The 26261-nt window shown below is 43.4% G+C and overlaps 1 protein-coding gene across 2 annotated transcripts in view; it reads left to right on the top strand.

The window, feature by feature from the left end:
- ACVR1B (activin A receptor type 1B) overlaps positions 1-26261 on the top strand; it is a 76799-nt gene that overhangs the window by 37072 nt on the left and 13466 nt on the right. The window contains exons 3-9 of one of the 2 annotated variants that reach the window (XM_081960748.1): positions 3294-3542; positions 7420-7650; positions 10492-10659; positions 11771-11927; positions 12855-12979; positions 23904-24034; positions 25011-25268. In XM_081960748.1, the coding sequence (XP_081816874.1) occupies positions 3294-3542; positions 7420-7650; positions 10492-10659; positions 11771-11927; positions 12855-12979; positions 23904-24034; positions 25011-25136 (1187 nt within the window). In that variant the 3' untranslated portion in view covers positions 25137-25268. Of the gene's footprint in view, positions 1-3293; positions 3543-7419; positions 7651-10491; positions 10660-11770; positions 11928-12854; positions 12980-23903; positions 24035-25010; positions 26236-26261 lie in introns of both variants that reach the window. The other variant, XM_081960747.1, reaches the window with a different exon arrangement.

Raw genomic sequence — 26261 nt, 5'->3', positions numbered from 1 at the left:
CATTTGATGACCATACTGCTAACTCAGTGTATGATAATGTGAAGCCACATGATGAATGCATACATCTGCTACATAGGCGTATGGGGCACATTAATTTCAAGACGCTGCAACAAACTGTAAAATTGTCAGAAGGAGTAAAGTTAAAACATTGCAGTAAATATTTAAATTGTAATGTCTGTAGTCAGGGAAAAAGCAAGGTTACTCCAGCAAACAGACATAATGGGTTTAAAACAAAGGAACCTCTGGAAGTTGTTTTTGCTGATCTAATTGGACCTATAAAACCCAGTTTGGGGGTGCCTGTTATGTTTTGAGTATCATGGATCATTATTCAAGATACGGTTTCTGCTATTTAATGAAAGACAAGACAGAAACGTTTCAACATTTCTTTAATTGGTTAAGATTTGCGGAAAGAAAGATAAAAGCCAAGGTTATTAATGTAGTTACTGATAATGGGACGGAGTTTACCAATTATAAGTTCCAAACAATATTAAAAACAGCTGGAATCGAGCACAAACGTTCTGCTCCTTAGAGACCACAACATAACTCGTTTGTAGAAGGAAGGGGGCAAACGTTACAAGCCATGACTAGAACCATGTTAGTTGATTCAAGATTGCCTGAAACATTATGGGGTGAAGCCATGATGTGTACTAATCATCTACTGAATAACGTTGTAAATGCTTCTATTGGAGAGGTACCATTTACTTGTTGGCATGGTAGAAAACCTGATTTGAGCTACTTGCACATGTTTGGAGTTCCTGCACGGGTGCATATTCCAGCAGAGATCAGATTAAAGGGACAAAATAGATCTAGGAAATTATTTTTTGTAGGTTATAACTCAAACCATAGATCTTATAGGTTCTGGGAACTAGGGACAGTTAAGATCTATCACAGTGCTAATGCAAAGTTTTTAGAGCATGTTGGTTGCGATAAACTGGAATTTAACAATGATGTAGTTATTGAAACCCAGGTATTTCCTAGTAGAGAAACCAGTTATAAAAATTAAGGATGAAGTGAAAAGTCAGGAGGAGTTAGAAGAACAGGAGCAGATGCAACAAGAGAGTCCAATAGTGAGCCCTGAGTTGCCTAGGCATTCTACCCGTGTAACAAGACCACCTGATAGATATCAAGCTAGTATAGCATGTCAAGTAGATAAAGTTCCTGCAACGTATCATGAACTATCCACATATCCTAAAGAGGAGCAAATGAACAGGGAACTGAAATCTTTACAAGATCTGGAAGTATATGAGAATGTGAGATTACCACCAGGTGAAAATGTGATAGGATGTAAATGGATTTATAAGATTAAAACAAGTGTAGATGGGACAGTTACCCATAAAGCTAGATTGGTAGCACAAGGTTTCAACCAGTCGACAACTGATTATGATGAAGTATTTGCGCCAAGTTTAAAAGCCATAACATTACGTGCATCATTAGTTTGGGCAGCTAAGCATGGATATGTAATAAATCATTTAGAGGTTGACATATCTTCATGCACCGTTGCAACACACTATTTAAAGAAACCTGAAGAGTTAAACACTGATAGCAACACTGATTGTTGGAACTTAAAAAAGAGCCTGCGTGGTTTAAAACAGTCAGGCTACGAGTGGAATCAATGCATAGTGAAGGAATTAGCAAGGATAGGGTTTAAAGCTGGATTAGCTGATCCTTGTTTATTTAAGCAAGAAAGTGCTGGTATGATTATTGTTATTGTTTACAGATGATATAGCATTGATTACTAAAACAGAGCAGAAGGCTATTGAGATTATTACACTATTAGAAAAGCAGTTTAAAACAAAACATCTTGGTGAAATAAAGAAATATCTTGGATTGAAGATAGATAAGACTAGGGGAGGATATAAAATATCACAGACTGAGAAGATCCATCAGTTACTCAGGAATTTCAAAATGGAACTGTGTAAACCTGCTAAAACTCCTATGAGTCAAGAATTTAGCAATGGTGAGATCAAAAGCCCGGTGTTTGATAAGAATATTTATCAATCCCTAATTGGTAGTTTATCTTATTTTAGCAATTGGTCTAGACCAGATATTTCATATAGTGTTAATCAATTGGCTAGGTTTAATGCCGAACTCACTAAACGGCATTGGCAAGCAGCAAAACGTGTAGTAAGATATCTGAAACAGACAATACACTATACATTATACTTGGAGCCTAAGGATGAACTGATATTAACCGCATATACTGATGCAAGTTTTGCAACTGACGTGACCACACGTAAATCTACATCACGTATCACGATATTCTTGGGAAAAGCATTGGTTGGATGGCGGTCTATTCGCCAAAAGCATATACGTTTATCAACAATGGAGGCTGAATTTTCATGTTTATCTTTGTTATGTAACGATTTAATTTGTTACAAGCAACTCCTGATAGATATGGGAATTAATGTTCGTGAGCCTATTGTTGTATACGAGGACAACCAAGCAGCGATCCAGATGGCGACAAATATTGCTGTAAAGACAAGGACAAATCATACTGCCTTAAGGTATATGAATGTACGGCAAAGTGTTAGTAGTAAAATGATTACACTAGAGTATTGTATGTCTGAAGAGAATGTTCCTGATCATTTTACCAAAGCTCAAGGTGCGGTCAAACATAAATAATGTTGTGATGTTTATGGATTGAGAATGTGAAGTTGTGTGTAAATAAATTGACAACCCAAGAGGGGAGAATGTTAGGGATGTAACCCTAGGCTTGGCTTGACAATGTATATAAGCCATAATTGTAACAAATGTACCTGTTACTTTAAACGCTAGAGAGATGTAATTGGTTTGTTACCTCAAGCAGCCACAAGAGGGAGCCAGAATGGCTGTTAGCTCTCTGTTTGTTAGATGCTGATCGGTGTATTGTGAGGTACTGTGGTTTGCAACTGTTAGCTATATTTTGTGTGCTAGACTGACTATTTTGATAACTGAATGATTGAACCATGTATGACGTGGACTGTTAACCAGACTCTGAAAACCTCTATATTTCTACATAGTAAACTACTATATTTTTATACTATTCAGTGTCCCTGTATGCTGGTTTGTGCGTGTTATTCCATACCACTCTCATTACGCTTCTCTGCATACTCGCTCTCCTAACGGGGAGCTTAATTACTTAACACATGCATCCCTGAGACTCCAAGCCAGTGTCAATGCCTTTAAGTCTTTACCCTTACTTTTCAATTGTATGCCTTCAAATCTATTAAATGTAAACCTATTGGGTTTTTTTAATCCTTAGCTATATACTGGTTTTGAATTTGAAGCTTTTCTTTCTTGTCTTCCCTCTCCAGGGCATTGGAAAGATAATGAAACTTCTTCAATCTGGGGACCTGTGGAGCTGGTGGCTGTCATTGCAGGACCAGTCTTTCTTGTGTTCATCATTTTGATTATACTAGTTTTTGTCTTCCATCACCATCCACGTGGGTACCACAATCGTCAGCGATTGGATATGGAGGATCCATCTTGTGAGATGTGTCTGTCCAAGGATAAGACTCTGCAAGATCTAGTCTATGATTTGTCTACTTCTGGCTCAGGCTCAGGTATAATGTGCCTTTTATGTAAAGATGTTTAGCTTTATTTTATTATAAACTTCAATATATAAATAATTTGTACTGTTAGCCTAAGAATACCCATGGCTCCTAGTGTTTTTTGCACAACTTCCACCTAAATGGGTATCCAATGTTTTATTTGTACTGAGTGTTTGCCACAAACTGTAGCTGTATTAAAAGCTACAAATACACTTCAGAATAAATTAATTCATTTGTCTCCAAAGCATGCAGTTCATGCTTCCTTTAAATAAATCATACAGAGCTACAGGTAACTACCGTATTTTTCAGCATATGAGACGCACCTGTTTCCCTCAAAAATGAGGCTGAAATCTGGGTGCATCTTATACACTGAATACAGCATATTTTGCCTCCTGAAACCCTGCCCCCTTCTCCAAAATGACCATGCAAAGCCTTTAGAAGGCTTTCACAGTGCTCATGGGGGCTGGGGAGGGCAGAAATGAGTGAAAATATTACACACACCCCAGCCCCCAGGAGCACTCCTAAAGGCTATGAATGCCCTTTTTTTGAAGAAAAAAGGGGGGGGAATGTTTTCACAAAAAATGGGCCATTTTCCCGTGGAGTCGAGGGAGGGGTCACGCGAGGGTTTAACACAGCCTGATTGGTCCATTAGACTGAGAGAAAACTTCTTAACCTTCTGCCTCTCCTATTGGTTCCCAGTTTCCTCTCAGTCTTTTGGTCCAAGCACTGTGTTGTTTGGTTCCTTAGATAGGAAAATTGCTTAAAATTGCTTAAAAATTCTTCTAGTCAGTGTAGTTTAAATTGATTTGAGATATTGGCTATTCTAAAAACTAAATTGGTGGCTGCGGCCAGACAGACAGCTTGATTTCTGTCCTGAGCGGTTAGGGAGAGCCCCGTGGGGTGGTCTATCTTCTCCCTGTCCACGGGCCGGGTGCCATGATCATATTTCCGGGTCGGCGGGCGTGGCGGGCGACCACTGCAGCCTCAGGAGCCGTTTTCTGCTGCCCGCAACAGGCCTCTCTCACCGAGGCTGAAGATCGAGCCGGTGAGAAGGAAAATAGTTAAAACGCAGCGGCGCGCTAAAAGAGCGCGAATTCAAGCCACCCGGCTCCGAGCCTTTAGCCGGCTACCTACGCTCCAGCCCCTCCTTCTACGGCCGTGCTCCCTTTAAAAGGGGCTCCAGTGGGCCTCGGAGACACGAGGGCGAGCCGCGAAGAGTGTATATACCGCGGCCACCCAAAGACAAATGACTGTCTGTTATCTTATATAAAAACCAAAATTCTGTTTTCTTTCAGTTTGTCCATCAAACCTAAAAAGAAAATGTCTTATTTGAATTGTATATTTATTTTAAGAATTATCTGAATTTAGGTACATAATCTGATCCTAATATTTCTTAGATTTCTTAAGTCTAATAAAAATAATAAAAAGTATCTTCACACTGATTGCATTTCCAACATATATTTATATACCTTTGATAATTTATCCAGTCTTAAATACCAATGATACATTATTTTCTATAAATTATCTTTCAGATTATACTTTAATGTAATTTTGTGTATATACAGTATTTGTTTGTTTGTTTGTTTGTTTGTTTTATTGGACTTATTACCAGTATGTTTTATCAATGAGAATAAAATACAAAACAGGAAGAAACAAATATCCAACAGTAACAACATGTGGACAAAAAAAGACTCAAACATCCAACATTAAACATGAAACCCTGGGTTTTACTTTTCTTTTCAGCATCCAATCAATGTAATTTAAATCCTTGACTCCACATATTTCCCCCACTGATCAAACATTGCATTGTATCCAAACTGTTTTGTCCATGTAATCATACAATCTTTAATCTAGTCAACTTCCATATAAACCTTCATTAAGTTTATACATCTTAGCAACAGCACATTCATCATTAATCTAGTTCAAAGACAGGTTTCTCATTTGTAAAATCATATTTTTTATCCAATTTAAACTTTTTTTTATCACTGAGCATAAGCACTGACAGGTATGAACTTCCTCTATCAATTCTGCTCTTGGATTTAATTTAGATAGGTCAACCAGTTTCATGTAACTATCATTTCTGTTTTGAAAAAAACTTTTTGAGGTACAACAATAGAGGAATTTTAGGGGAGTCATTCTTTGGTTATACCTATCCCAAACCCTTAATTTGGTATGTCTGATAAAGTGATGGGGGGTGGGGTATGCAGTGATCAAGCAGTTAAAACACTGGGCTTGTCAACCAGAAAGCTGACAATTTGAGACCTAAGTACTCATGATGGAATTATTCGCCCCAGCTCCTGTCCACCTTGCCATTCGAAAGCATATAGACACATAGTTAAAAGATACCAATTTGGTGGGAAGTAAGGTGTTCTGTGCACCTCTGCGTATAGCCATGGCAGCCGCATGACCACAGAAGCATCTTCGGATAATGCTGGCTTTTAGACTATGAATGGGAGATGAGCACTGTCCCCTAGAATCAGGCCCGACTGGCAGGGAAAATCTTTTACCATTTTAATAAATATTAATATCAGTATTGTCTGAAACAAAAATAGCATCCTTGGTAAAAATTCATCTTAATTACAGAAATTATACCCAACAAGAATAGCTGTATTTGTCCCATCTCAAATCTTTTTTAAAGGCATTCCACACTTTCCCATAGTTATTCTGAAACAGCATGCAATTCATATTAGTCAATGTAATCCCAAATGTTTAACATTCATCTTAATTTTAAAACAATTGTTTTTCTCTTGATCTTGTACAGTCATTTTTTTTAACCAACATCTTCGTTCTTTCTTTACTACTGCCTTTCTTATACTATAATCAGGGCTTTCTGGAATAGCTCTAAGTCTTAAAAATCTTTCTCTCTAAGTTTCATTAACGTAATATTATCTAGTCTTCTATCCAGCTAAGCATCTCTAGGCCCCATTCTATTTTCCAGTAAGTCCATTTTGTCATTCACTTGTTTAACTTCACCAGTAATTTTATTCAACTTCAAATGTTTTTCCAGCATCTCAAATGTAGTTCCTATAGATTGTGTCACTTTTATTGTAAATTCTTCAAACATAGTCCTAAAGAATTCCAACTCTTCAGATACAAATGCTGTGATTTTTTTGAGCCAGTCAGTGATAAAACTGATTTTTTAAGAGCTGTGTTGGCGCAGTAGTTAGAATGCAGTATTGCAGGCTAATTCTGTTCAGTTTTCACCGGCTCAAGATTGACTCAGCCTTCCATCCTTCCGAGGTGGATAAAATGAGGACCCAATGTTGGGAGCAATATGCTGACTCTGTAAGCCACTTAGAGATGACTGTAAAGCACTGTGAAGCAGTATATAAATCTTAGTGCTAGTACTACTTATAAATCCAGTTGATCTGTGCACTCTAGTCAATAGCACCATCTAGTGTCTAAAAAGGTATGAGTTGAATCAAGTTTGAAGGTGTGGCGTTCCTGAAAAAAAACAGATACTAGAACTAACATACATACATACCAATTCATTTCTAAAATATCTTAGAATTATTTTTTAACTCCCAAAGGTGCTTTTTCAAAGGTCAACTGGACTTGCTTGTTTTTCTTTGAAGACGTTTTGCTTCTCATCCAAGAAGCTTCTTCAGCTCTGACTGGATGGTAGGGAATGGAAGGATTTATACTCCTTGCGGGTCATTTGCATCCTTTTAGAGAGTCATTGAGGCCACTTGGAGATTTATCTGGGTCTTCAGGGTCACCTGAGTAGTCTGAATGTTCCCATGGGGGGTGGGGAATGTCACATTGACATCTGGTATAATTATATCAGATGTATGTGTACTTGAAAGATAATAAAATCAAGGGGAGCTTACTGTTCTTGTCATTGTCTTCTGCTTTGTCTCTATTTTCATCCTTCATTCTTTGCTTTCAGGCTTACCACTGTTTGTCCAGCGTACTGTGGCTCGAACAATTGTCCTCCAGGAAATCATTGGCAAAGGTCGCTTTGGGGAAGTGTGGCGTGGTCGATGGCGTGGTGGTGATGTAGCTGTGAAAATTTTCTCATCACGGGAAGAGCGATCATGGTTTAGAGAAGCTGAAATCTATCAAACAGTCATGTTGCGTCATGAGAACATACTGGGATTTATTGCGGCAGACAACAAAGGTATTTTTTGCTTTGATGCTCCAGTAAACAAACAAATGCTTCAATGCCTTTGAAGCCTAATATTAATGTATAATAGGTTCATACTTAAATCTAATTTTCCTTTTTTTAAAGTGTGATTTAGCATGTACTACAAAAGAGGTCACCTTGAAATTAAGACTTGTCTCTTAGCATGATCTGTGAATATGCTGTGAGGTTTGTGGCTTCTTGGTTTATTCCAAATTTTCCTTACCCGTACTTCTTACCAATCTGCAGAGTATGGCAAAACAGTTTTAAAATTTAAAAAAAGGCAGAAAACGCAATTGTTACCTTTGCTTGTTCATGGGCTTGACTCTGAACTGTTTACAGCAGTGTTCAAAACCACCACTAAATGTGATTTTAAATTCAGTTATTGTGTATTAATGATAATGCAATAGCTATTATATGCTGCTTTGAATTAAAACCCAATTAATAGTTACTATCTAGAAATACTAACAGAGTTTTGAGGGGAAACTTTGGGGGAGAGGAGCTTGGATAGAAATAAAAATTTACATTTACTTAAGTGGGGACATGGTGGCTCAGTGGCTAAGATGCTGAGCTTGTCGATCAGAAAGGTTGGCAGTTTGAATCCCCAGCACCATGTAATAGAGTGAGCTCCCGTTACTTGTCTCAATTTTTACCAACCTAGCAGTTTGAAAGCACGTAAAAAATGCAGGTAGAAAAATAGGAACCACCTTTGGTGGGAAGGTAACAGCGTTCCATGCGCCTTTGGCATTTAGTCATGCCAGCCACATGACCACGGAGACGTCTTTAGACAGCGCTGACTCTTCGGCTTTAAAACGGAGATGAGCACTGCCGTCTAGAGTCAGGAACATCTAGCATATATATGCAAGGGGAACCTTTATCTTTAAGAAGTGGGGATGTAAACATTGAAGAAAAAAGGAACAGTGTCAGATTTAAGAACAAGAGGGAATACATATTGACAACAGGAAGAAATGGCTGAGGGTTAGGGTTAGATATGTTACCTAGAAACATATTCTGTCAAAAAACAGAAACCAAAATTGAGAAATTGATCTGATCTTGTGCAGTTCATGCAAATTTGTTACGTTTATCTTGAAACACCTCTGAATATCTGCTTGGTTATCAGTTATTTACAATGTTCATTTTGCGATGAATTCAAGACTGAACAATATTAAAATAACTTGGCAATCTAATTACATCCAAATGTATGCTGTGAGGCACAGTTAACATCTATAAAAGTATCCATAAAAGCACATTATTTTGAAGCTCTTCAAGCTTCAATAAACTAATGCTGTATGAAATGACAACATTGCTGCACATTACTTTTTAACTGCCTTCTAATGGAGCAAAGACTGGCAAACCCAAGAATCAGCTTTTATATTTCTATCCCCTAAGCATTATTCTCTGCTTTTACGATAAAATAAGCTATTTTTTCTGCCTTTTATAGACACAAAAGCAGTCTGCAATCACTATTCTGTGGAGAGAAGTATATAGGCCTGGATTAGTTTGCTGCATTGTACAGTTGCAAACCTGAACACAAAAACTGGGTACAGACCATCTGAGATATGTTTATAATGTTTATTAAAATTTACATAAATATACACAAAATGAATACAAACTGAGGAAAAAGGGGGAAAGTATAAAGAAAAAGGGAAAAATATAAAAAGAGATATTCCCTTCAAAACAAGTAATATTTTTTGTTGTAGTAAGGTGATGTTACTGAAATTGTTTTCAGTAGCATCACCTTACTACAACAAAAATTATTCCTATGTCTCATTGCTTATCTATAAACAAAATTTAAAGCCTTTTCATTTAGTCCTAATCAGCAAAATCCATTAAGTTATGAGAAAATAACAACACATATATATATATTAACATTAATAAAATAAACCAGTTTCACATTTCTTTCCTTTTAACACAATACCTTATCACTTTTTCTTGTTGTTCTCATATTTTATCTCTTTATCTATAAATACATATTAAATATGCATACAAACATACATACATCTTGCTCAAAATAAGGCAACATTATATTCCTTCCCTTTTTTAAAAAAAAATCTTGATATTTAAATAGTTTATCAAAATCTGGAAGTTTAACACATCTCTTTTGTAAATCCAAGGTAAGTAATTGTTCAGATCCCTTGCCTTTCCTACAGCTCCCAGGATTCTAAAACCCACCAGAGCAAGTGTCTTACAATCATCTTGTAGGGAGCCATTAACCCCTGGTACATGTCCCAGAGCCAGGGGTTAAGACCCATGCCTCAGAAGTGGCAGGCAAGCTTGAGAAGATGCATTTGTGCAACCATCGCACACGAACAAAACAATCCCCTCCCCCCTGCTGCCAGCAGTCCTCAGAGCTGGAATCGTTTGGGACTGATGGTATAGAGAATTTAAGGACCATCCCAGGTTCTATCTTTACTGATCCATTCACCAGCTCCTCATTCTACTGTAGATGTAAGCTCTGCTCTCCATGGAATGCCATTGCTTCTCCAGATCTTCCCGTTTCTTACCTCATTTCCCATTGGTCTCATATCAGAGGGCATGTTAGCAACATTTTCTGGGGCAAGAGTGAGAAGATGAAATCATTGCCAGATCCAATCTCTACCATAATATTTTGATTGTTGTGAGGATTAAACTGGAAAAGGAATAGTACAAACTTGCGTTAGTATAAATCCCACAACAAACAGCTACACAGATACAGTTAAAATATAACATATTTCTGAATTATGCTAAATAGCAGCAAGCAGTAACGAGCAATCTGCTGTTGTTCAATGACATCTTTAAAAAGACCATTGTTATTTTCTTGTTTCAGTATATTTCCCTTTTTTTCTGTATTGCCAACAGATAATGGCACTTGGACACAATTATGGTTGGTCTCTGATTACCATGAGCATGGCTCTCTGTTTGATTACCTCAACCGATATACTGTAACTATTGAAGGGATGATTAAATTGGCTCTGTCTGCTGCCAGTGGTTTGGCACATCTGCACATGGAAATTGTGGGGACTCAAGGTAAGGGGTACTAATGTACATTTGATAATGAACAACTGGAAATTAGAAAAACAAACTTCTGGTATTATTGATAGACATGAGCTGAAAAAGAGAATACATTCTTTCGATATAAAGAGATTCATTGACTAACAATAGCAACAATGATAATTTATTAAACTTGTGTTTTGCCCAACTCTCAATCACTCTGGATGATTCAATTTTTTGAATCATTAATAAAATCAATATAAGATGCCAAGTAAAACAGACTAGAACATGAGTGTCAAACTTGCCGTATCAAGTTGCCATCACATGACAATATTGTGACTTTTTTTTTTCCTTTTCTTGGAGCTGGGGATGTGTGTGGCCTGCATGTGACACATCCGGCCCACAGGCTGCCAGTGTGACACCCCTGGACTAGAAGGAGTGAAGCAAAGGATCTCATTCTCACTTGTTAAAGGTCTGGGTGAAGAGCCAGGTCTTCATGGCTCCTCAAAACAACAGCAGAGTGGAGGCCAGCTGGCTCTCAGGGAAAAAGCATTCCAAAGAGTACAGTTTGCTACAAAAAAGATACACTTCCAGGGTCCCAATTGGTCATATTGTTTAATGAAAGGAACTGGCATCATGCCAACTTTGCTGGCTTGAATTAGTCTATATGTTAATATTGAGAAATTTTAGAAATCTGTTATTGTTTATTTAAGAGGAAGAGATGTTTGGAATATGTGGGCTAGTGATTCTGTTTAGTGAACTGAAATATAGTATCTCTTATTCAAAATAATGAGGAATTGTACTTTAAGATAATCAGGATTGATGTGCTAAGGAAGGATATAAATGCGAATAGATCATTCCCTTTCTTCATCCTACATTTTAAATGGTGATTTAACAAGATAGAAATAATATATGTGAACTGTCCTATTGTCTTAATCTAGGATGAGTTGGCAGTAGAAGACTCATTCAACTTACATTGTTGAAGTTAAATAAAAGATCTTGCTTTTTTCCCCTTCAGGATAAATGACAATTTCTAGATCTCGGATGAACATTATCATGACTTAGCCAAGGTTTTTACATGACACTCTTTTTTGTTTTTTCTTGGCCAGAGTGTATAAACAGAACTCACTCTCTCATCCTTTGTTAGGAAAACCTGGGATTGCACATCGTGACTTGAAATCCAAGAATATATTAGTGAAGAAGAATGGAACTTGTGCCATTGCCGACCTTGGTCTAGCTGTCCGCCATGATTCTGTTACTGATACAATTGATATTGCCCCTAATCAGAGAGTTGGAACAAAACGGTGAGTAATTATACCTGAGCTGACTGGGTTGGATAGATAAAGATACAGCTGGTAATTTTGAAAGCTTCCTTTCTCTGTAGCCGGTTGGTTGCTTCATTTTTAGAATTGTCTTAGCCATTAGCTGTTAACTCTAATTAGTTTTTTCCATATGCATCATTAGGATTGGGTATTTGTGAATCAATTACAGCGTTAAACTACTTCTGAAATTTAAAGAGTTTCCCAATAAGCTACTTTATAGCATAAAATATTCTTTAACAAAACCATGTGCATTAGAAACTTAATTAACATTTCTATAAACCTGAGCAGTTCATTAAATGGTGAATTGTAGAAGGAGAATAATAATCTTCAATGATAGCTGAACACATATTAGTTAGGCAATTGTCTTTTAGCTACATGAACTATATACTTAAAATTTGCATTGTGTTTAATGTGTTCTTCTTTCAAAATGATTTCCAAATAAATTATTTGGGATAACCCTTAATATCCCTAGTGTAAAATCTTGTGGATTGTATTTCAACAATCTTTTCTGTCAACCATACTTTTTGTAGAGCTAAATCCAATCACTCACAAAAATACTGTATTACAGAGCAGACAACTAAATCACTTGACAAACGAGAGGAGGTTTTGTAGAATGATTTCTATTCCTGCTTTACCTTTCCTGCCAAGAAGTGCTGCTAACTAGCAAGACAAAATTATCATTCTTTTTAGCTTGATTTTGTTGGTAAGCATTTTGAAAATGCTGTTAACAAAAAGTCAAATAATACAAAACATTCTAAAACATTATAGGCCCTCCTCAAAGTTGTTGAATGAATTTTTGTTCTTATTCATAATAGTTGACAATAGATCATGATTTTCTGTGTATGTGGCATATGTGAAGCATACGTATCTCAAATTGATGCCATTAATTTGATTGTTCTTTTGCTACAGTTACATGGCCCCTGAGGTTCTTGATGAAACAATAAACATGAAACATTTTGATTCATTTAAGTGTGCGGATATCTATGCCCTTGGCCTGGTTTACTGGGAAATTGCGCGGAGGTGCAACTCAGGAGGTAATCTCTCTTTCCCCCTCCTCTCTCTCTCTCTCCCTCCCTCCCATAAAAGTTAAAGAGTTTTCTATTGGCTTCAGATCTTACAATTCAATACATTTTAATGCAAAGCAAATAGTGGCTGACTCAGAATCTAACTTTCTTTCTATTGATTTAGCATTGTAGTAGGACTTTCCTTTAATTCGTTTGAATCATAGTCATTGGTTCAGACCACAAAGCTACAGTTCAGGATTAACATTAAATGTTATTTTTCTGTTTTCCAGGGCGCTGCTCTGGAGAGTCCAAAGAAGGGTTAAACACAGCCAATCTGCCCAGAACTGAATTGAAAACTTTAAGCCACGCCTCTGGTGCTGACTATCCCCAGATTTTTTCAATTCAGCTAGCCCAGTGGACGCGCTTAAAATTTTCTCCAGTTCTAAGATTGATTCCTTGGACTCTCCAGAGGAAGAATATTTTTTTAACACAGTATAATTGAGGATTTTTAGAGCAGGCTGGTGAGTTTTAAATTAAGTTTGTTTTTTTCCCTTTTTAATTGGTTTTTTCTCACCCTTTCGGCTCTCCTGGAGTCCGGGGCTTTGCTCTGGCTCCTCGAAGCCGCAGGCAGCTGTTGGGGGAAGCGCGTGGGTCGGAGTGCCAACGCCAGCGCTGTTGGGGCACCCCTACTGGGGGCCGATTCCCGCTGGAAGCCCTCCGTTGCAATTTGTGCTTCAAGCAAGTCAAATTGCGGCGCGGGCTTCCAGGGCAGCCATTTTGGCTTGTTCCCTCTTCAAATTTGGCGCGCAAAGCAGCGGTGAGTTCCGGCCGCCATTTTGGATTGCGCAACCTTCCGGTTCCACTTTTAAAAGTTTTTTGCCGCAGCTGCCTGGTGCCTGGCTCTTTGCAGGAGCCGCGTGGAGTCAGACTTGGCCGGTGTGACCGGCGACCTGGGCCCCAATCCAAGCAAGTGATAGCGGCGTGGGATCGTGGCCTGCTGGGTCGCCTCCCTTACTCTCCTGTAGGCGCTGGGAGCGAATTCTGCTCGTGCCTAAAAAATTCCAAAGCTACTTCAGGCCTTGCAGTTTCTCTGTCTCCTCAGGAGCATCGTGCTGCGGTGGGCTTTCTGGAGGTGGTGAGTGGTGGTTTCCCATCCCCCTACTGTCCCAACCAGTGATTGTTACCATGGCAGATCAGGCCCCTGAGAGTTCTGAGGGTGTCTCTTCCAGAGCCCCTGTAAGACAGGCCGGGAAAGCTGCCAGGGAGGCCATTAGAGGGAGTAAGCCTTACTCCAGGCATGGCCCCAAGCAGGGCTCAGGCCTAGACAAAGATGCATTGGCGCCAGAAGGCCTTAGAAAAACAGTTTTCCAAAGCCCAACAGCAGGCCCAATCTTCCCTTTCGGTGTCTCCTGGGGAGCCCTCCAGGGAAATTCCTCCAGCCCAGGGAGGCCCCATTTCTGATAGTGAAGAGGAAGGGGATTCCTTGGCCATGGCAACTTCTCCAGGCCATTCCATGGCTGATCAGACTGATCTCTTTGCCTGTCCCTCCGATATGGAGGAGGGACCAGCTCCAATGGAGCCCTTAGCCCCTCAACAGCCGATCTCCGGGCCCACTCAAGGGGTTCGCCCCATTGAGGCCCAAGGGCCTAACCTATCCACTGAAATGCAGGAAATAATTAACAGGGCCATTTCCCAGGGCATTGAGGCAGGCATGCGAAAAGGTGGCAAGCGCACTCGCAAGACCCACCATTTGCAACCCCAGGAGGATTCCAGAGAGATGACTCCTAGCCTTCCCCCCCGTCCCTGCATTCTTCAGTGGCCTCCGATGAGTCAGACTGGGAGGAAGAAGAGGAATTTCTTCCTAGGCAGGAAGCTGAATTCTCTGGGGATGAGGCAAGCCCCGCCAAAAAGCCGGCCTTTTCAGGCTTATTTAATTGGGATAATTTCAAAACCATTTTAGATAAGGCTAAGATCTCAACTCACATGGGGTCCCCCCCCCCCCAGCTCAAGTGGTTGTAGACCCTGATGATCTATCTGGGGATCTCTTTGAGGAACCCATTTCTGTCCAGGAAATAGTTCCTGTGCCCAAGATGTTCCTCAATTTAGTTCAAAGACAGTGGGCGCAGCCAGCTACCATGGCTACCCCCAGCAGCCATGACAAGAAGCTATACACGGTGGATGCCAGCCTGGAGGAGCTGCTCAAGCTCCCTCCTATTGATCCTCCTGTAGCGGCTCTTACCTCCTCTTCTGTGCTCCCTCCTGACCTGTTGGAGGGGCTCAAGGCTGAGGACAAGAGAACCGAAACTGCTTGTCACAAGACCCATCAGGCAGCTGCATGGGCTATTAAGTCCTCCGCTTCGGCCTCCTTTTTCTCCAGGGCTGCTCTCCTGTGGCTGAGGCAGTTGTTGAGGAAGATACCTTCCAAGGACGTTAAAGTCAGGCAGGATATCAATAAAATCATGGCAGCCACAGAGTACACTGCTGATGCCACTCTGAATGCTGCTAAGTTTGCCTCGCGTGCCCTGGCGTCTAATGTTACTTCCAGACGCCTCCTGTGGCTTAGGCACTGGAATGTGGATATGCGCTCCAAATGGAAGCTTGTTACTGCCCCCTTTAAAGGGGACAAGCTGTTTGGTGAGGTCCTTGATCCAGTCCTTGTGGAAAACAAGGACAAAAAGAAAGTGATGCCATCAGTCACCAAGAAGCCTGATCGTAAAGGTCCTGGCTCTTACAGGAGGCAGGACTTTCGGAGCAATGAGCCCTCCACCAGCTCCGCCCCCTATCATCGGGCGTATCCCCAGCAGGGTGAGCGGTCCCAGGACCGTCAGTCCTTTCGAGACGGAGGTCGCCAGCAGCCCTTCTCCAAGCGGCCATTTCGGGGGGGCTCCGGCTCCCGAACCTTTAGGAGGTATAAATGACCATCACAGGTCAGCTCCCATAGGAGGGCGGCTGCAGTTGTTTCACGCCAAATGGGAGCAGACCACGTCGGACCAGTGGGTTCTTCAAACGGTCCGCATGGGTCTCACTTTAGAATTCTGGTCCCCCCCTCCCCGCCACTTCATCCGGTGTCCAGTTCCCTCAGGGTTAGTCAAAAGATCCCTCATGGAACAGGAGATAGGCACCTCAAGGAGATCAGGGCCATAGAGCCTATCCCAGCAGGCCAGGAAGGAAGAGGGTTTTACTCCATCCTGTTTCTGGTCCCCAAAAACTCAGGAGGGTGGAGTGGGATATTAGATCTAAAGAGGTTCAATCACCACGTGACATATCGCAGGTTCAAGATGCAGTCCCTCCAGTCCATCTTGGGGTGCATCAGACCAGGCGATATACTAACGTCCATAGACCTCAAAGAGGCCTACCTCCACGTCCCTATCCGCAAAGCCCACCGCAAGTTCCTGAGGTTCTCTTACGTGGGCCTCCATTACCAGTACCGGGCCTTGCCATTCGGCCTGTCATCGGCGCCCAGGACATTCACAAAGGTTCTCGCAGCCGTGGCGGCTTTTCTACGGTCACATCCGGTCAGACTCCACTGTTACCTGGACGATGTTCTCATTCTGTCATCATCGCATCAACAAGCTGTCAGCGACCTAGAACACACCATGCAGGCGCTCCGGGACCACGGGTTCACCATCAACCTGGAAAAAAGTCATCTCGTCCCCACGACCAGACTGAAGCATCTAGGGGCCGTCATCGACACCACCTCGGGCACGGTATCCCTGTCCCCGGAAAGGGTGGCCAGCCTTCAGGAGATGGTCGTTCAGGTGCAGCAGTCACGTCTAGTCAAGGTGGTTCAGCTCTCACAGCTCCTCGGCAAGATGATCTCGTGCCTGTCAATCGTGCCTTGGGCGAGACTTCACTCCCGTCCCCTTCAGTGGCTCCTGCTTCCATATCAAAGAACAAACGAAAGCAGCTCAACAAGACTGATTCCAGTTCCAGCAGAGGTACGTCGCTCTCTAAAGTGGTGGTTGTCTCCGGCCCTGTTAAAGGGGTTGCCATTCAAGGAGCCAGTCAGGCTCACCATCACAACGGATGCCAGCCTGTTCGGTTGGGGGGCCCACTGCCACAACCAGCTCGCACAGGGCAGGTGGTCCCCTTCCGAAGCCGCTCACAGCATCAACTGGCTGGAGCTGAGGGCAGTCAGGCTTGCGCTCAAGCGCTTCCAGAGCACCGTTCAGGGCCACCACGTGCACATCATGACAGACAATGTCGCCACCAAGGCGCACATCAATCGACAGGGGAGAACGCGCTCCAGATCCCTGATGAAGGAGGCGGAGCTCTTGGGTCGATGGGCGGAGAGGTATCTTCTTTCTCTTCAGGCGGAGCACATCTCGGGCACGAGCAACACCCAGGCGGACTGGCTGAGCAGATCCACAGTCGACCACTCGGAGTGGCGTCTACATCCGCTGCTGTTCCAGCAACTGTCCCAGAGGTTCGGCCTCCCGCTGGTGGACCTGTTCGCCACCGCGGCCAACGCGCATCTTCCACGGTTCTTCACAAGGTTCCACGACCCGAGGGCGGAAGGAGTCAATGCGCTGCACGGCCCGTGGCCGAAAGGTCTGCTTTACGCCTTTCCCCCGCTACCTCTTCTTCCCAGAGTCATCAGGAAGATCCTAGCAGAGGAGGCAGAGGTGCTGCTGGTAGCACCGTACTGGCCCAGGAGAACCTGGTTTGCAGACTTGGTGAGTCTTTCGATCACACCACCGTGGCGAATTCCTCCACAGGACATCTCTCTCAGCCAGGGGGCCCTTCAATATCCAGAGCCCCAGTGGCTGCAGCTGGCCGTCTGGCACTTGAGAGGGATCTCCTAAGCAGAGGCAAGTTGTCAGACAAGGTGATTGGCACCATCCAAGCGTCACGACGGCAGTCCACGACGCGCATCTACGACGCCACTTGGAAATCCTTCGCCAGCTGGTGCACTGCTCATGGTACGTCTGCGCCCCTTGCTTCGGTTCCTGTCATCCTGGACTTCCTGCAGGAAGGTTTGGACAAGGGCCTGGCACCTAACACCCTGAGGCGCCAGGCGGCAGCCCTGTCAACCATCCTCTCAGTTGAGGGCTACGCATCCCTTGGCCGGAATCCGACCATCCGCAGTTTTCTCAGGGGAGCGACCAACCTGAGACCCCCAGTGGTCCACAGATACCCATCTTGGGATCTCAATGTAGTGTTGCGGTCCCTCATCGGGCCCCCGTTTGAGCCACTTAAGACGGCCAGTCTCAGACACCTCACATTCAAGACGGTCTTTCTGGTCGCTATCACGTCTGCTCGTCGCATATCGGAACTGGCTGCCTTGTCAGTCAGAGAGGACTTGTGTCTCATTCGTAACGACAGAGTAATCCTGAGGCTGGATCCTTCCTTCATTCCGAAGGTCAATTCCTGGTTTCATCGGGCGCAGGAGGTGGTCCTTCCGGATTTTGTCCGCATCCTCGGCACCCGAGGGAAAAACGCTGGCACATGCTGGATGTGCGCAGGACTATTCGCAGATACATCAAGCGCACGGCCAGTTTTCGGAAATCCGAATCTCTATTCGTCTCCTTTCAACCAGCTTCTCAAGGCAAGAAGGTCTCTTCATCTACCATCGGCGGATGGCTGCGAGCCTGCATTGCGCTTGCCCACGTTTTACAGTCCGTTCCTGTGCCTCGCAATATCACAGCACATTCGACTAGAAGCGCCGCCACCACAGCTGCCTGGACTACACAGGCACCGATTGAAGAGATCTGCAAGGCGGCCACCTGGACTTCTCTGTCTCCATTTGTCCGAAATTACAAACTGGACAGTTTTGCATCGGCGGAAGGGACCTTTGGGAGGCGTGTTCTTCAGGGCATCCATACCAACGGAGCGACCCTGATGGCTGAGCCTTCCCGCCCTAGTGACAGTTAGCTTGGGCATGTCCCTTCTTTGGACTCTCCAGAGCAGCGCCCTGGAAAATGACCATTGTCTTACCTGAAGGGTCCTTTTCAGGGCGCTGCAAGGGAGAGTCCACCCCACCCTGGGGTCTATTCTCCGCTGGTGTTTGTGAAGTCACAGTGTTGTTTTGTTGTTTCTGTTATTGTTGTTTGGACTATTTTTGACTTGTTCCATATTAGACTTCCAGTTGAAGTTTCAGCGCGCAACTGTTCCACGTCTTCATTGAATAAATCTGAGGATAGTCGGCACCAGAGGCGTGGGTTAAAGTTTTCAATTCAGTTCTGGGCAGATTGGCTGTGTTTAACCCTTCTTTGGACTCTCCCTTGCAGCGCCCTGAAAAGGACCCTTCAGGTAAAACAATGGTCATTCTCTTTGTTATATTAATTAACAGAGGTGGTATGTCATAAAGTATTTCAAAAACATTCCTCTTTAATCTGCATGACTGCAGAATGTATTCCAAAGTAAGGTAATTTTTTTACTATACTTTTATTGACCAGTTATGAGGATTACAATTCATTTTTGTCATCAACTGAAAAACAATATTGTTTATTAAATGGAAATAAGCAGGAAGCAGAAAAGAAGTCATAGTTAACAGTCTATGCTTATTAAAAGTATTATTTAAATTTACTTTTATGCCGTCCCAATCATCCAAAATAATTCTAAGAGGTGTATATAATAAGATAGGCAATTAATCTCTTATTGAAGATTTTTGTGTAAGATACAACTGTGTAGCAGTTGTTTAAGTATATGGAACCAGGAAAATCACTGGTTCCCAAATACAGAAGGTGAAATGAACATAAACATGTTTTGAATTTGTGTTTAAAAGGAGGGAAAGAGATTTTGTTCATTGTTATGTTATCATGATATGTAATATTGAAAAATAGTTTGGAAAAAGCAGTGGTGAAATAGTTTGGAAAAAGCAGTGGTGAAATCTAAATTGATCTTAATAATTTTATTGTGAGAAATCTAAAGAAAAATAGTTTCATATGGATTTGATAGTATATTCTGTATATTGGGAAAGCCGTCAACCACCAAAACTGAAAGACTAATATATTACTTCTAGGTTTAACTTGGCCATTATTTATAATCTCCTTAGGAGAAAAATATTTTTCCGACGGCCGTCCTTTCCGCAGGTTCAAGTGATCCGAGCGGGGATCACCCCATTGGTGGTCCTTATTTGCGGATGCCTGGGATCGCGTCACTTTGGATGAGTGGGTCCTCCAGACGGTCAAGCTCGGGCTCCAGCTGGAGTTCTGCTCACAGCTCCCAAATAGATTCTGCACCTTCGCCTCCTCCAGAGATCTGGCCAAACGGGCCCTTATGGCCAAGGCCATAAAACACCTGTTAGACATCAGGGCTATAGAAAGAGTACCAGAGGGGGAGAAGGGTTCTGGATTCTATTCGAACCTGTTCCTGGTTTCCAAGAGTTCAGGGGGGTGGAGGGCCATCTTGGACCTTAAACTGCTCAACTCCAGAGTGGTCTACCATAGGTTCAAGATGGCCTCGCTGAAGTCCATCCTAGAGGGGATCAGACAGGGCGATTACCTGGCTTCCATCGATCTCACGGAGGCTTATTTACATATCAGAATCACCCCGGAACATCGTAGATTCCTCAGATTCTCCCACGAGGGCAGCCACTTCCAGTATAGAACCCTCCCCTTCGGGCTGACCTCAGCTCCCAGGACCTTTACTAAGGTGCTGGCCACAGCCGCGGGTCACCTTCGTTCCTTCCCAGTCCGTCTCCATTTCTACCTGGATGACATCCTAGTCCTAGCCAGGTCTCCAGACACGGCTGGGCAGGACCTGGGTCTCACCATCGACACGCTAAGGTCCCTGGGGTTCTCGATCAATCTCGAGAAGAGTTACCTAGCCCCTACTACCAGACTCCACCTAGGGTCCATTATAGATTCAGTGTCTGGAGAGGTTTTCCTTTCCCGGGAACGTAGGGACAGCATCATCCAGCTGGTTCAGGAGATACGCAGGTTACGCTCTGTCCCTGTAGTTCTTCTTTCCAGGCTCCTTGGGAAATTCATTTCTTGTATAGGGATCATGCCTTGGGCTCATCTCCATGCCAGGGAGCTCCAATGGTTCCTGCTCCCACACCAGAGAGCTGGAACAAGCAACACCAGCTTCAAGGTCCAGGTCAAGTTCTCCTATCGCTCCGTTGGTGGTTGACCCCAGCCCTAGACAAGAGGTCACTCTTCAGAGAACCAGCAAGGAAGGTACGATGGACGCAACGGACGGAAGGTACGAACAGACAGGGAGGCACCCACTCCAAGGCCCTGCGCGACAAGGTTCTCCAATTGGGGAACTGGGCAGAGAGGAACCTCGATCCATCAGAGCAGAACACATCTCAGGGACAGAGAACCAGCAGACAGACTGGCTCAGCAGGGAGACAGTCGACAACGGAGAATGTCAGCTCCATCCCGACATCTTCCTACAGATCTGCGAGAAGTTTGGACGCCCGATGGTGGATCTCTTCGCAACGCCAGCTAACGCCCAGCTGCCTACCTTCGTGTCGAGGTTCCCGTCCAGAGGCGCCATGGACATGGATGCTCTTCATTGCAGATGGGCGACCGGTCTCCTCTACGCCTTTCCTCCCCTTCCCCTCATTCCCGGGGTCCTGAGGAAATTAGTGGCAGAGAGAGCAGAGATGGTTCTAGTGGCTCCCTTCTGGCCACGTCGTCCTTGGCTAGCAGACCTGGTGGAGCTGTCTTCAGCCCCCCACTGGAAGCTCCCACTAGGGGAGGTGTCCCTTCACCAGGGGTCTCTGGAACATCCGGACCCGGAGTGGCTCCATCTGACCGCCTGGCGATTGAGCGGGAACAACTGAGAGGGGCACACTTCTCCGCGGAGGTCATTAAGACCATCGAAGCGTCCAGGAGGCAGTCCACCACTCACATTTACAATGCCTCCTGGGCCGCTTTCGCGGACTGGTGCCAAGCAAGAGGCCTTGTCCCGGCTTCGGCTTCCGTGCCCCAGGCGCTGGACTTCCTACAGGAAGGACTGGACAAAGGTCTGGCTCCCAGCACCCTCAGGAGACAAGTCTCTGCCCTCTCCACAGTCCTGGGGGGGGGGGTGGACTCCCCGCCTTCGTCTCAACATCTGGTCCTAAGGCATTTCCTTAAGGGAGCGGCGAATCTGAAACCACCCATGGTCCATCGTTTCCCTACCTGGGACTTACCCACGGTCCTCCAATCACTAACAGAGCCACCCTTCGAACCCTTGAGGGAGCTTTCCCTTCAATTCCTGACCCTTAAGGTCATTTTCCTGGTTGCCATCACCTCAGCCAGGAGAGTTTCCGAGCTCAACGCTCTGTCCAGCAGGGCGGACCTCTGCTCTTTCCTGGAGAACCGGGTCGTCCTCAGACTGGACCCCGCGTTCATGCCCAAGATCAACTCCCCATTCCACAGAGGACTAGAGATAGTTCTGCCGGATTTCTGCCCGCAGCCTTCCAGGGATAGAGAAAGATCTTGGCACCGGCTGGACATTAGAAGAGCCCTGCGCATCTACCTGAAGCGCACAGCACCCTTCAGGCATTCAGAGGTCCTCTTCGTCTCCTTTCAGCATTCCACCCGAGGAGCCAAGGTTTCCCCGGCAACCTTTAGCAGGTGGATCAGAGCGGCCATTTCCAAAGCCTACGAGGTACGTGGTCTCCAGGTTCCAGCGGGCATCACCGCACACTCCACCAGGAGTGCGGCCACCTCAGCGGCTTGGGCCACTCAGGCTCCCATCGAGGAGATCTGCAGGGCTCCCGCTTCGTCTTCTCCATCGCCTTTCATCAGGCATTACCGGCTAGACGCGTATGCCTCCGCGGACGCGGCCTTTGGGAGGAGGGTTCTTCAGGGAGTCCTGGACTCTCAGGGTGCTCAGGCCCATTGATCCCTCCCAAGGACATCTAGCTTTGGTATGTCCCATATGTGACTCCTCCCACGCCTCACTTCGGAGACTGTCAGTTGGTCTTACCTGAACTGCATGTCTCGAAGATGGCTTGGGAGTAGTCACTTCCCCCCCATTAGGGCGCCCCGCGCCTGGGGCCTGAGTTAGCTCAGCGGTCAGTCAGGGACCAGGCAGGAAAAATGTGTGTTTCTTATCTGTCCCTTCCTTTCCATGTTCTTTGCTACGACCATCTATTAGTCTGGGAGGTCAGAGGAGGTACGGAGGTGTGGCCTCAAGATTTACCTCAGCCTCCAGGGCAAAAGGGCTGTGATAATACCCATATGTGACTCCTCCCACACCATCTTTGAGACATGCAGTTCAGGTAAGACCAACTGACATTTTGACCCTATGGGGTGAGATCTTGCGTGGAGCCCCAGATCAAGGGAGATTATCAGTGGTCTTGTATGTCTTCCATTTTCTAATTATTGCTCCCACAGTTGATTGTTCACACCAAGCTGCTTGCCTATTGGAGATTCAGTCTTCCCAGCCTGGTGCAGGTCTACTTACAATTTTGTTTCTGGTGTTCTTCGACAGCTCTTTGGTCTTCACCATAGTGGGGTTTGGAGGGTGACTGTTTGAGGTTGTGGACAGGTGTCTTTTATACTGATAACAAGTTCAAACAGGTGCCATTGATACAGGTAATGAGTGCAGGACAGAGGAGCCTCTTAAAGAAGAAGGTACAGGTCTGTGAGAGCCAGAAATCTTGCTTGTTTGTAGGTGACCAAATACTTATTTTCCACCTTAATTTGCAAGTAAATTCTTTCCAAATCAGCCAATGTGATTGTTTTTTTTTTTACATTTTACATCTCATAGTTGAGGTCTACCTATGATAACAATTACAGGCCTCTCTCATCTTTTTAAGTGGGAGAACTTGCACAATTGGTGGCTGACTAAATACTTTTTTGTTTTGTGTGTGTGTGTGATAATCATAATTTTTTATTATTGAAAACCAACTTGCACACATCAGATATCAGCTTCACTCCTAAGTTTCATGTTGTATGATACTTCCTGCTCCTTTTGCAGGCTTTTCATCCTATATTATTAACGCTACTGTGCCTATTTAAATATATACTTTCATAAGAAATAATAGCTTGATTCTCTTTTTTCCTTTTAGGTATTCATGAAGAATATCAGCTCCCATACTATGACCTTGTGCCCTCTGACCCATCCATTGAAGAAATGCGAAAAGTGGTATGTGAACAGAAACTACGACCGAACATTCCCAACTGGTGGCAGAGTTATGAGGTACAGTTGATCTTGAAAACTGAAAAGCATGCCATAAGGCATAATTCTTAATATATAATATTTGTCATATTAGCTAGAGGGGAAAGGAAAGCTTCAGCAAATTGTTGGCATGAAATCTTGGTACCAATTGGATAAAGAACCCCCGTTACCAACTCATCCTCTCTTTTTAATGTTTTGTATTGAAGCATTTTATTCTGGCTTATTGAATAAGGTCTGTGCAATCAATAGATTAATCCACACAATTTTCTATGACATATATTAGAATTCTGGCTTTGATTGTAGTTCTAGCCAATCAGTTAAAAATGGACTAGGTTATACAGTACATTGCACTAAGCTAAGGTTTGCATAATTGTGGCACTTTAAATAACACATATTGGATTCCCACATTTCAAGCCAAGCCAAACCAAACAGGACCACATTATAACCAGACATGGTATTTAAAGACAACCATTTTTTCAAATTTTCTTCGTTTGTAGAAAGGTAGAAATGAATAGTTTACATGCAAAAGACAAAACTCAAGTGCAGATTTCAGCTTCAAAGTGTTAAAAAGAAGTTGGATTGGCTCTGGCTTGGTTTTCATATAATACAAAGCAAAAAAAAACCTCAAATTTTAGTATAGTGTTTATGCTAGTATGGAATATTTAACAAAACATAGTTTTTAAAAACAGCTTTGAATTCTGTGGAAATTCAGCCAATGATAAGAACTGTCTTTTTCATGATTGTGAAAGGCAAATCTTTGCTTCTTTTAAGAGGCAATTGGCAAACACTGAATTTTATTTTGACTAGATTTTTTTTAAGAAGTCCTAATAAGAAATTAAGATGCCACTTCAGTTTTAAATGCATACTAATAAAAAAATAAGCACAAAGCAGCATCATAAGCATAAAAGCAGCCTATTCTTCATGGATTTTTTTAAAAAAGTGTTTTCGATCTACTGAAAAGAGATTTCTTTTAATCCCATTCTCCCCATGTTCCCAGGCTTTGCGAATTATGGGGAAAATGATGCGGGAGTGCTGGTATGCCAATGGAGCAGCACGGCTAACAGCTTTACGCATCAAGAAAACTCTTTCTCAACTCAGTATCCAGGAAGATGTGAAAATTTAGACTGCAAGCACCATCTTGAGGAAAGTGCACAAAAAGCTGCCATGCAAGAATTGATGTGGTGAAGAAGGCCTACCTCATCTTTGTATTCAGCCTGCTGCTATCAACTGGACAGCTTGGCCTGCAGGTGGCCAGGTGAGGAGGATCGACATTAGAGACTTCACTCATTTCCTCATTCAAGAGTGAAATGCATCTTTTTTGAATTTCCTCTCGAGAGCGTTCTGAGGGGCTTGTATAGGAGAATGTCAGTCACAATATAACCTTGTTTCTCTTATGGAAATCCCTGTAAATTTGAGTTATGTGCTGATTAGGGAAAGCCTTATGGCTTGGGAGAAGAAGATACTTTCTTGTGGATTAAAAAGTGTGGCAAGGGGAAGATTTTGAGGACTGACATGTACACACAGGCACCTTGTGTGCACTTTGTCTGGCCAGATAGTGGCCCTTTTCTAGCTCAATAGATCCTAAGCCAGAACTACAGCGTGTGCATGTGCAGAGGTATGCATCCCTTTGCCCCGTAGGTGTGTATTGTGTCTGCTTGTGCTCCTGTGCATGTTGAAAATGTAGAGTGTCCTTTTGTGAAGTGCAGGTGCTAATTCCCTATTTCTCACTAGCTGATAATTAGCTGTCTTCTCACTAGGAAGGAGTAGGTTTCCGCCCTGCTAAATAGTAGACTTTTTGGGGGGGGGGGGGGACGACAACGTACAAATGGTTTCACTGCCATTCTTCCCCTCTTTTTTTAAAGCAGGGAAAATACTTTGATTGTGTGTGTTTGTTTTTTCATTTACAATTCTCCCATAATAGGTAACAATGATTACCTAGCAAGCGGAAAGAATTGTGGAAGAATTAGGTATCTGCTGAAATTGGTGCTTTCCTAGTTAAAGAAAGACAGACAAAATTGACCATATAGGATCATTGCCCTTCCATTTCTCAAGGTGCCTTTGGCAAAACTACATTTCTCTATCGAATGAAATGGCTATGGAGAAATATGCACTCAGAGACTTCCTGGCAACATTTGTCCTTTCAAGGAACAATGACTGCAAAATAAAGCTGATGTGTGCGTGTGTGTGTCCGTGTGTGTGTACATGTGTGTGTGTGTACATGTGTGTGTGCGTATGTTTATGTGTATAT

Source organism: Natrix helvetica (assembly GCF_964273705.1).
Source record: "Natrix helvetica genome assembly, chromosome: 1".
Taxonomy (NCBI): domain Eukaryota; kingdom Metazoa; phylum Chordata; class Lepidosauria; order Squamata; family Natricidae; genus Natrix; species Natrix helvetica.
Note: the sequence above shows the minus strand (reverse complement) of the source record. Positions and strands in the feature narration are given on the sequence as shown.